General features: G+C 26.0%; 1 protein-coding gene across 2 annotated transcripts in view; it reads right to left on the reverse strand.

Moving 5' to 3' along the window:
- Window positions 1–12,888, reverse strand: part of yki (Transcriptional coactivator yki) — a 96,524-nt gene continuing 83,636 nt past the window's right edge. For both annotated transcript variants that reach the window (XM_067287155.1, XM_067287156.1), the window contains 3 exons: window positions 5,456–5,699; window positions 3,096–3,202; window positions 1–3,001 (listed from right to left, as the gene is read on the reverse strand). In XM_067287155.1, coding sequence (XP_067143256.1) covers window positions 2,918–3,001; window positions 3,096–3,202; window positions 5,456–5,699 — 435 coding nt within the window. In that variant the 3' untranslated portion in view covers window positions 1–2,917. The remainder of the gene's footprint in view (window positions 3,002–3,095; window positions 3,203–5,455; window positions 5,700–12,888) is intronic.

Consider the following 12,888-nt stretch of genomic DNA (forward strand, 5'->3'; position numbering starts at 1 on the left):
TAAAATGATATAATAATGGCATATTTAATGGAAATAAGCACACAAATTACATATTCCTAAGAATGATGACATTCTGACTTAAGAAATCCCTGAATAAAATTTAATTGACAAAAATCACAACTAAACGTAGTTTGAATGACAAATCAAATAATCAAAGATAATGATCATTTATTTATGTACACATGGACAAATTAAAACACCATATGATTAGAGCTGCACCATGAGGGTTATATATTGAAGCTAATCTTTCAATATAATATTTACATAAGTTTTGAAGCATCTATTATAATAGAACTAATATGTTTATGCTATAGTAGCACAAAAATTTCAAACTAAATGAAGTGCATTTCCGTGACCCAAAGCAGTTTATAACAACAGCATATCTAATCAAATCCCAACTCCCAAACAAAGATAAAAATATCACATGATGATTGACGGAGGAGACAACACAAAACACATTCACCAAAGACGTGTGTACCTCCAACCACACAGCTTTGGCACAAGTGCTCCAATATCTGTACATATGTTATATTCATTTCAAGAGACTTGTTACATGGCAAAAATTTCATTTATTTAGCAGAGCCCTAAGCTCGTTACATAACTGTCATGATTGCTAGAAATACAGTACTATTGCACTGGAATAGAACATTGTATAAAAAAAAAAAAATAAATGGATGGTGTACATAACATGTGCTAATATAATAAATTCTTTACGTATTAACAGTTATATGCACATAATAAGTGTAACCGTACATAAATTTGACAACGGGCTTGATGTTGGACGGCAGTTTAATCGTGTAAAAACTATTAACAATATGATTGAAACCATATAAAAAGTGATGCATATGTTAGAAAATCGTGCACTTTTTAATAAAGCAGAATGGGCTTTGTTTCAGATCCAAATGAGTGTCTTCACACAATTGATTCTTCCTAATATGACTTCCACAGTGCCCTTCCTTTATTACAAAAGAATTTCAGAATCAACAAACAAAAAAAATCATTTCATTTGATAAAAGTGAAGACTGGTTGACTAGTTCCATGGCTCTTGCAATTATCCCCATATTAATATCTTGATATGATATGTAAAAATCTAACGAGGGGATCTAACAAGAATTGGATAGTCACCATTTTGAATTACAGCCTTCTTTTAGCAATTATTTTTTAAAATGTAGAGTTTATACATATATATTTAGTGGCTATAATGTACATTTAAGCATACAATTTAACAATAGAATATTAAAATCAAGAAAACAGAAAAGTAGTTCTGTATTCTTGATTAATAAGAAGCTTTTAAACTAAAAAATAAATATTTTTCAAACATTATTTCTTTATTTAATATGGAGATTGTGTGATGTCCATTTATAGTAAAAAGAGCACCCTTTTTTTTGTGCTGTTTTAATGCAGACACTGAACTGTCTGCAAATATGCAATTGCAAAATAGCTACCAAATAATGGATTTAGGATAAATTTCATTACACAGAATTAGCCACCTGCCACACAATAATAATAATAATAAAAAGTAATGTCAAACTTGCTTCTTTTTTCAACTCAACATTACAAAATTGAGAAAAAGAGCAATTGTACATAAAATCTAACAATAAACAACTTTCTGATAAAATGCTTAAAAAAAATAAATAAATAAAAGTTCTGAAATTCATTAGGCTTGGTCATTTTTTAAATGAAGGAGAAATTCATCTTTTTCACGTAAAAAATCCTTATTAAAATCTTCAAGAGTAGACAGATACAAAGAATTAAGTATCTTTATTCAAGGTCCCGTAGAAATCACAAATAGTGATGAATTGGTGTGAAAGTCCCTCGGAATAACTAATATGCATCCAAATTGACTAAGCTTGTATAAAATAAAAAGAGCATCCAAAAACAAATTTATGATAAGAGATTTAATATATGCAATCAATATTTTAAACAAAAGAATAAACATTTTTTATGATTTGATTAAAATCAATATACTTTGACAATTTGTTAGTTTTTAAGGCACTGATTATAATATACCCTCTAGTTTATTGCTGATATCTTTTGATTATTAATTTTGTTAAAATAATTAAAAGGCACTAATCTACAAATCAGAGGACGTTATAAGTGAACAGGCTTTTGGGCTTCATTCGCTTTGAATCGACTATGTAATAACTTGCGAGATAATTGGAGAGTCGAGGGCTAATTTTGGCATTGCAAGATTTATATTTAAATTAAATCTGCTAATGTATGACACAATAGTAAAAGTAATTCAGTATTCTTAATATTATTTGATATTTTACATTGTAAAAAATAACAGGTGCAGATTTATCACTGAAAATACTAACAAGGCACTGTTGGAAAATGTATGAAATAGCAAACCACTGCTTCCCAAATTTAAAAAATAAAGATGCAACAAGAATATAGAGATGATTCTTGAACAGTATAGTTGATAAAATAAAACCAATAACTTTTCATGAATGTTTTAAGCTTTGATATAACTCATTTTCTTAATAATGAAGAAAGGCACAATGAAAGGCCATAATGCAAGGCACTTGAATTATTAATATGAGTAACAAGGCACATGCAAATAGCAGGATATAAATTCATTTGCAAGTGCACATATTTGCATTATAGTACAGTAATGTATGTGTTAATGTCCATGAGCGAGAAGGAATCTTAATATGATTACTGTTCCAACTCTTCAATAAACACACAAGCTTCATCGTAGCTTTAACAAATATTTGAACTTCACTGAGAAAGTAACAATTAACAAGTTAATCTTTACTAAATATTTCCCAGAAGTCATTTCGGCTGCCACCATTATGAAGAGCACAGTTTTATTAAAAATGGAACATGACGATGATCTGTAACTTTTTCCTTTCCTTTTCTTTGAATTAGAAGAAACACGATGTTCTCACTAACAGTGAACGGCAATTTTTTCTTCTTACAACCATGTCAAAACACTGTCTTTATTTGGTGAATCTAACAATGCTTCAACATCAGATAATATGTCGGCATTTAATTCTTCCTGAAAAATTAATTATTATTAATATTTTAAAAAAATATATTGATATCACATTTTACAGAATTGATTAAGTTGAAACTTTATAATATTTTATTACCTGCAAACTTGGAACTAAATCATCTGAATCCATATTTTCAGTACCAAGGTCCAAATTTGAGCTTTGAAGACTATCAAATCCTAAATCATTGTTTTGCTGTACTGTATCTGAAATCAATAATATAACTGTATTCTAATGCAAAAGAAATAAATATAAAATTTAGATCAGTTTATATATGTAAATTTTAAAATACATATAAAATATTTTAACCAATTTCCCTGAAAAATGTATAGAGTTTGATTGTATAAGTGAGAAAAATGTCCAAGTGAAACTACTTTTGAACTGATTTCAGAGTGAATATAGTTGTACAATACAATATTAATTTGTGACATGTCATTATTAATAAAGAAGTTTCAATTTATTACAAGTATAATACATTTGAATAACATATAAAACAGTATGAAATTAAATATACTTTTAAAAAATTGGAAAAATTTTGTTTTTTTTTTTGTGCTTTTCAATAGATTGTCAAGTCCATTGAAAAACAAGAAACTGTTACAATATATGACATCAGTTGTTTCCTTCCAATGAAACTTCAGTCACATGAAAGAATGAAGAGTTATTCTAAAGGTTAGCTCATACTGACATCAAATAGTGAGAGCAAATGAGAAACCAGAGATTGATTTTTATTCATTAAGCAAAATTGGTTCTCACTACAAAAACATGGAAAGTGAAAACTTGTCAGAAACAGCATTGCACATTATGTATTATTCATTTGCTTATTGCATTTGCTGGCAATTCACTGTCGATGGACTTATCTGAAGTGAATACATAATTTGCTTCTTCACTTTTTTAAATAATTGCTTTAAATTTTTCCACTTATACATCATATTTTTTTGTACTTTACTGCACTTTATAAGTGTGAAAACATGTAAATGAAAAACATAATATTCCATTTACTTTATCCATTATAAAACCAAAGTTAAAATATCACGCAGAAAATAATTTTGAAGAGATAATTCCGAAGTTATGATATATCTAGTCTAATCCTGTTTATACATTTTTCACGATTATACATTAAAACAGGGTGTGGGTTGTGATTAGAATTTAAAATCAGCATATAAGTTAAAGTTGATTCACACTATACAATTGGCCAGTAATATTAATTAATAATAAAATAAACTCAGAAAAATTAAACAGAAAATAATTTTATTATTATTACTGGACAAAGGAAATTAGTTAAATCATATTTATTTTTACACTTAACATTTTTATTTTATAATTTACATAACTGGAACAGTTCATGAATGTGCATTTGAAGATGCTTTGTTGCATGTGGTATGGTACTTAGCATATGGTGAATTTTTCAGTATTTGAGGTATCTCTCAATAGCCAATTCCCTATTAAGACTATCTTATCACCCTACCATATACCATTGGCCATTAATTTGATTGAAGACAATACACAAGCAACATACTAGTGTGTATACAGCACTTCACTAAAGCTATTGTCTTTGCTATTGCATGCTCAGATTGAAAGTTATTTAATATTTTAAATTTTATACAAATGCTCATTTAATTAATGTGAAATGGATTTTGTATTACAGGTTTTAAAAGATAAAGCAAAAATTTCATCTTTAGTTTTGATTTCGTTTACTAGATTTAATTCAAAATAATAATTATTAGTTAATGTTAGCATAAGATAGCACTCTAACCATCTACTTATATAAAATAATTTTTTTATATAGGTAGATGGTTAATTATTAATAGTTAGCCAAACGATAGTCCAAAGAATCTGGAAATTAGTAAGATTATTATAGAATATTTTGAGTTTGGTTGTTTATGCACATCTACAATGATTTGTTAACAGAAATGAACAGAGAAAGCAATATTTTAATGCTTGAAACAAACTTCTAAGCTGCGTATTGGTTCTTGCATCTTACTTTCAATGGTATATGGTAGGGTGAGTTATATGAAGGTTTTTTCCATTCTTTTCTGCAGAGTGTATGCTGTTGTGAGTTATAAGTTGCCATGGGTTAACCATCCAAAATTGCAGTATATTTTTAACATTATTATAACATTTCTGTTCAATACAAAAAAATGATCAGAAATTACAACTCTCAAAATTCAATAATGCAATGATTTGAATTCAAATATAAAAGTTTTTAGACTAAGTCAAGAATTTACAAAATATCTTCTGTTCCTGAATTACTTAATATTTGTCATTGCAAAAACTTTAAATTTTAAATCAAGGAAAAAAATATATATACGATTTCTCTTGTAATTACTAAAATATGTAAATAAAAATCAAATGCTAAATGCAAGTTTCTGGCTAAGGATCAAAGACAATACTAATACTATGTAAATGAAAGAGAGATTAACGATTTAAAGAAAAATCATAAGTATCTACATATTTCTAACCATTATTTCCTGTATCTTCATTATCTTCCATGAGAAAATCTTCAGGAGTGTGAGGAAGGCTGTAATTTGGGCCCAAGCCCAAACCACTGTCACCACTCTCCTGTCGAGCATGAAAGTCATTGCCTCCCAAAAATGGATCCATGCCTGTTGTTGTTGTATTAGCTGGTGGCAACTCTGTATTTGAACCAGGTGGGGAGGTAGGAATGATCATTTCTTCACCAATGTTACGTCGCAATATCATCTCCTACAATAATAAAACTTACATCTAAGTTTAGGAAAAAATATAACTTTTACTTACTTACAATTTACAATATAATAATTATAACTATATATTGCATATATCTGAAATCTTAATACTTTTTTAAAAAATAATATGTTACAAAAACATTGGTAGATTAAAAAAATCAGTTTATTCTGTGTCAAAATTAATTTAAAATATGTTTTTGTTAAAGTCAATTCCACATAACAAAGTATATTTTATAGTAATGAACTTTTTCAAAATATGTATTTAAGTGCATTTCTTAATCATACATCAAAAATTTAAAGCAAGTAAACAATGACATTAAGTTTCCTCTTTTAATATATGGAATTTTTAATTTTAAAAAGAAATATTTAAAATCTGCTAACAAAACAATAATTGTATCAAAAAATTATATAAATAAAATGATTAAAGCCAGACAAAAATTTCTTACTAATATTTAAAACTATTCTCAGTTCAAACAGTCTACCCATCTTCTATCTATTACTGCCAAATGTTATCATTAATAAAATAAAAATAACAATTCAGAATGAAAACAATACTGTCAAGAATAATCATCATCCAGTAATTCTGGGTTTTTTAGTTATTTAATTCTTTGTATAGTGAATAAATTTTAAATATTGATAATTCAAGCAGATTTGTAATACAATTGCAATTTTTATTTACTTTATTTTTCTTCTGTATAGAGTAAAATGTACAGGAAAAAGTTATAAATAAAACATCTACAACTATAAATGTATTTTTATGTATTTAAAATGAAACAACATATATAATATTAAATTACAATAAAAATTTTATCAAAATTCATCATGATTTTGAGTTGGAATGTTGTTATGAAAGAATACAGACCATGAAAGCAGGGCCTAAAGATCTTTTTGATTTTAGGAGAAATTAAAGATTTTCAAAATTCCAAAGAGAAATTTACAAAACTTTATTTTGTTACTAGTGAAAACCAGATTATTTGGCTAGATCAAGTATAACCAGCTTTGAAAGCTGATTACAGTTTTAATCTTAACAAGTCAACATATTGCCATATTGGAAGCCCATATTCTAACACTATTGGTATATAAAATTTGTATCCTAAATAATACTGATCTAAGCAAAACTAGCTATTTATTTATTTACAGACAAATAAAATAAAGTAATACCCGAGTTACGTTACGCACGATTTACGGAAAATGTAAGTCTCAAAAATTTGGAAAAAATCTGAGTTGAGTAACATGTAATTTTACAAAGATTTATTCTATTTTAAACATTCATTCATTCATTCTCTCTCTCTCTCGCACTGTACTGATCTATTACTTTATTGCTCTGTTAATGCTTTATTTTTCGGTCTAATTGTAAGCACGTATGCAAGTGTACCGGACACTTTTCTCGTAAACAATTCTTTCATACAAAAAAATAATAAATAATATGTACAGTACACATATACTAATAAATACAGTATTGAGTTATTAATTACGTAATTACTCTTAAGCAATTTACAAATTCGACTTACGTAAAGGTCTACGGTCCGCATTACTTACATAACTCGGGGTATTATTGTATATATATATTTTTAAAAATCTAACTATATAAATGTCTAAATATATAATTTTTGTGATATTACAGAAATTATTTCTTTGTAGCTAATAAACCTGCCACAATTGTAATGGGCAATTAAATAACTGTTCTTCAATTTGAGTTTCTTAAATTTGAAAAAGTTAAACATTTAATAGTATATCTATTGCTGAACCAGAAGATAACTAGACTATCAATAAAGTTGTTTTTAATGATTTTCAACTTTTATATATATATATATAAAACTTATATACAAATTCATTCAATTCACCTAGTCTACTGCATTGTGTTAGTTTATTGATTTTTATAATACAGGCACACAAATTATGTTATGAAAAAATAATGTTTTTTTAAAACCCCATCCTTTTAAAAACCCTGTGCACAAGCCAGGTTAAAAACGATTGTGTTTCCAGTGAAAATGCTTACTGTAAATGTTCAAAAAATGTCATATATAGATAATTTTCACAGAAAGAAAAATTAATACTGAATTCTATAAATAAAAATATGCCACAGAAAACAATCATCTGTTATAAATAAAAATGTAGTTATATGTATTTAACTAAAACATTTATATAAATACCCTAATCTAAAATTGATAATAAAGATCAAAATTATATTGCACAAATACTTCATAAATTAAAAAGATTGTTAAAATTTTTTTAAACTACTGCAATTTTATGTGGACACCCACAGTTATCTGTATTTAAAAGTCAATTGAAAAACAAAAGTGAATTATCTGTCAATTTTAACTTGTAATTATGAACTTGTCAGACAACTCCTTTGTCTAAACTCAGAATTTTGCATTTTCTAAAGATTTCTTACTTTGTTCTAGTGATTTCTTCTGAAGGCATCAAAGACACACATTTTGTATACATGCCTCTCCTGTTCATTTTCTATGCCCTGTTCAATTCATGTTAAGAAACAAATACATGTCAAACAACATTGATTAATATCAGAAAGAATAAATTTCAGTTCAGAGCCATTAATTAACAGCTGAAATTTAGGCAGTGGTATCTTGAAAGCTAATAGATTTCCAGTACTATATCCCTCTCTTAAAGAACTAATTAAAAACTGATTGTTAAATTTAATGTATGTTTTCTATAGTAAACTGAGTGATCATAACCTCTCAAATCTGTGATTGGATATGGTTTGTTTTTCATTTTATTATTATTATTATAATTATTTGATAAATAAATAAAAATTTTCTTATTCAGCAGCCATTTGTATTTTCAATACTTATGCAATTTACACTTTAAATACCTTGTTTTTTCCATTTCACTCATTTTATAATTTTTATAATTAACTTTATAATTTACAATAAACTGTCAATAGAAGTGAAATAGAAAAACTGTTTGATATGATATTGCCTAAACTGCATACCAGTGTCATGTTTTCAAGGCCACTTTAGAGATGTAAAGTAAATATGAATGCAAGTTTTGCTAAGATTTTCAGTTTTAGCAATTTTTAGTTGGTTATATGCCATGACAACTTAACCACATAAAATTACAGTATATAAATGAATAGTTTATTACATTTTTAAACATTTTATTCATTTATCACTGTCAATGATAGACATTAACAACAGTATGCATTTAGTTCTTGAAAAGTACTGACAAAAATTTTGAAGAGAAGTGACCTATAGAGGCTATGCATGCACGTATGCCTGTAGATATAATTTTAATAAAAATCATATTTTTATTGTATCCCTTATCATCACATTTGTAAAAATAGTCTATTTAATTCAAATTAAAAAAGCAACACAGGCTGTTGAATATTAAAATTACAAACATTGATAGAATATCTGAGGATGAAAAGAACAATAAAACTGATGAGAATAAAAATAAACGTAAAAAATACAAATTTTTAGAACTGGGCCTTAAATTTGCATACTCAAAACATTAAAAGTTCAAAAAAGGAACACCTAATATCTCAAATTATATATTTAGTAACTAAATATTATTCTATTTGGCTAAAAATCTTGTCAAATATCATCAGACATGCTTCAAAAATGATTGCAGTCGATCATTTTTTACCATATAAATATAAACTTAATATAAGAAAGACATACAGGAAAGTCCTAAAGTCGATACAGTTTTATAGTTCAATAACTAAAGACGTAGAAATGTTAAAACTATATAGTAAATATATTTGAGAGCCTAACTTTTAAAGTTTTTATATAATAATTTTATCTGTGCAATTATTTTGTTAGGTTGCCAAATATTATTTATTGCATAGTTTTAATATTTATACATCTTTAGTGATTGAAGTAAAAAACTGCCAATGGATTTTAGAACTACAGATATTCCTTGTATAACATGGTAGTTACATTCCAAAAAAAGTGTCATGTTATGAGAATCCGTACTATACGAAACAAAGGACTAATATAAAACAGGGAGTTAGGTTCCGAAAGTTAACAAAAATATACTATTCCTTTCGTTACTAAGAGAAATGTGTTTGGAAATAAATTATTGATTGCTTTAATAATCAATGATTAACTAACAATCACAATTAAAAGTACTGTATTATGCATTAGTATTAATTTTAGTTAAACAAGAGGGTTTTCTGTTTACAAATTATCATCATCATCTGAGCTTTTTTATTGATCTTTATCAGAAATATCAGCAATGTCTTCATTTTTTTTAATAATTTTACCATAAAAGTCTTTTATGTATGACAAAATAAAAATATGTTATCAATTGAAAATTTGTTCTAGTGGTTCGTGTTTGTTCAATCGAGGACCGAGCAATTTGTTTTCCAGAATTTGTGTTAGAATACTGAATTGTTCGAGTTGGGAACAGTTCAAGTACTGAGATACCATCACGTTTTGTTCATCATTTTTATGGATGATTACTTACCTAGGATTAAAAAAGTTTACTAAAATTTACCTAAAATGTTTAAATAAATTTTACTAAATATGACAATTAATGTATAAAAAGAAAACACAATGACAGTCTTAAGGGCTAAAGTCTGAAAGCAACGACAACACCTGGTTAATAAGAAAGCTAGGACAAGGAAGAAACAAATTGCACTATCAGTTTTCATTAAAGTAAACCTGATGAAAGACATAAAACTAATAGAAAATTTCAATATTCTAAAATCTATGGGAAAATTTGAGACAACAAACATGCTTACTTGAATAAAAGAAAATATATCGAATATTAGAGTTTGCACTTAAAAGTTGTGAAACTCTGTAAGGAAAATTTCTCAAATTTTCGAACAGTGTTAGAGCAAAACCATGTTGCAGAAGAGCCACGTTACTGGTATTTTTATTTACTTGCAGCTTTAAGTGTCAAATCACAGATCATAACCAATTTACTATATAGTCTTTTCCTCTTATTCCATAATGCAGAACTTTCTTTAATGAGAGATTAATTTCACTACAAAATCATGTTTGTTATAGGAAGCCATGTCATCAAATGCTTTATATTGTTATATATACCAGTATGATTGGGCATACTTTTTTAAGATTTTTTAATTACTGAAATATGTACACCATTGTTTGACATTTGTTCTATACTATAATGTGAGTAAATTCTTGCTTTTATGAAAAAAAATATATATATTTGATCACTTTTATAATGTAACATAGTAGAAACAATTTTACTCTAGGGTAGTATTCACTCCAATTAAAGAGGGACTTTAAGTCTGAAGTGTACATTTTGGAGGAAAAAAACAGATAAAGAATATCAGTATGTCAACCTATGATCTGTGGTGTGACTGTCCTTTAAATATAATCACGCTGTTATTGTATATATTCAAAAGCATAAACTTTTGTTTTTCATGTTACATAAAATACTTGTCTTAATTAATAGCATTCAGAATACATAAATAAAATACCAATTAATCTTTCAAATTTAACAAAACAAAGTTAAAACTAAATAGACTAAAATAAAATTTAAAAAAATGTGCATTTTAATTTATTTCCTTTGTTATCATATTTGTTTAATTAACTTAAAAAGTCAATTGTTAAGCTATTTGTCCAATAATCCAAAAAAATTAAGCTATATAATCAAATGCAGTTTCCTATTATGTTTCTATAATGCAGTGTTGCTTCCTAAGTGTTATATAATAAAAGAAATTTATCAAACTTTAACAGAAAATTGCATTATACATTTTTATTATTATATTAGGAAGATATTTTGATCATACTGATCAAAAATGCAAATAATTAATTATAATTTGGACAAAGAAAAAAATATCAATAATTATTAAAATTTAACTTCATGATTATTAATTTCCTGTGATTCTGTTTATAAATATCTTTTGGTACATTGTAAGAATATCATTTACATCTTTACACACTTAATACGAAATAGACTATGTTCTAAAGAAGCCATAGAATCAAATTCTGAAGTTTTATTCTTATGTGAAAACATTTTCTGCAAACAAATTTTATTAATTTTTGTTAGCAATTATAATATGTTATTCAGGTTATTATTTCATTTTTATTTTATTACATTAGAAAGTTTTAACAATTTTATACAATTATAATGAAAATATTTATAGCTTTAAACTAGAAGTGATACTTATTTTTGATTAATAGTAAATTTATTATAAATCTTTGTTTAATGAAATTCATTGCAAGAAAAATCTTTTCAGCTGTTGTTCTCAAACTTTGCATTTATATATCTTTATTCAAATTTAACAGCTTTTAAAATCCTGATGAAAATGGAATATATTCAAATTCAAAATACATGAAAGTACATTTCAATTAATATAATTTTTGCATATGTTCTACTTATGGAAATATATAAATTTAAGAAATATTCCTTTACTTTTTTCCTGTCCAACACTGAATCATTACTATCAACAACATATAACTGAATCAAGGACAAATTGACCAAAACAAAAGATCAAATTATAGGTTACTGAGATTTGAGATTTCTATCATATAAATATAAACTTAATTAATATAAGAAGGACATACAGGAAATTCCTAAAGTCCATTCACAGTTTTATACTTCAATAACTAAAGATGTACTAATATTAACGTTATGCAGTAAATAATATTTGAGAGCCTAACTTTAAAGTTCTTACATAATAATTTTATCTATGTAGAATTAATTTATTTTATTATCTGAAAACTTCAAAAATTATGAAGTTTATATAGATATCAAATAATTTAAATGTTACCAAGTATAAAATTGAAATGATTAAATATTATATATTCAGAACAACCACTTTTTAGAGTTAGAATTCTTGTACAAATAGAAGAGAAGTATAAAAGAGAAACTTTTTATATAATATATTTTTCAAATTTATAAACTATTTAATGATTTAAAAATGTTCAGATAAATCCTAATTTCTAAAATTATATAATTTACATAAAATTTGTTTAATATATTAATCTATATTTTTGTTGTATTTTGAAAAAATACAAACTAAAAAAGTTTAATTTCTGAAATAATCTCCCTTAACATGTTCAGTGCCACTCACATAAGGCAAAATTGCATCAAATACGCTAATTCATTTCAAGCAATCTTTATGTAATTATATATGACAACAAAATTGAGTCATTGCACTTATCAGAGGACAAATAATAAAAGACTACTAAAATTATTTTGCTGGGAAACTAAGAAACCAAGCAATAACATACTGTATAAACTTAAAAGTG

This window comes from Centruroides vittatus, unplaced genomic scaffold, assembly GCF_030686945.1.
Source record: "Centruroides vittatus isolate TY-2023 unplaced genomic scaffold, ASM3068694v2 scaffold_435, whole genome shotgun sequence".
NCBI classification, from domain to species: domain Eukaryota; kingdom Metazoa; phylum Arthropoda; class Arachnida; order Scorpiones; family Buthidae; genus Centruroides; species Centruroides vittatus.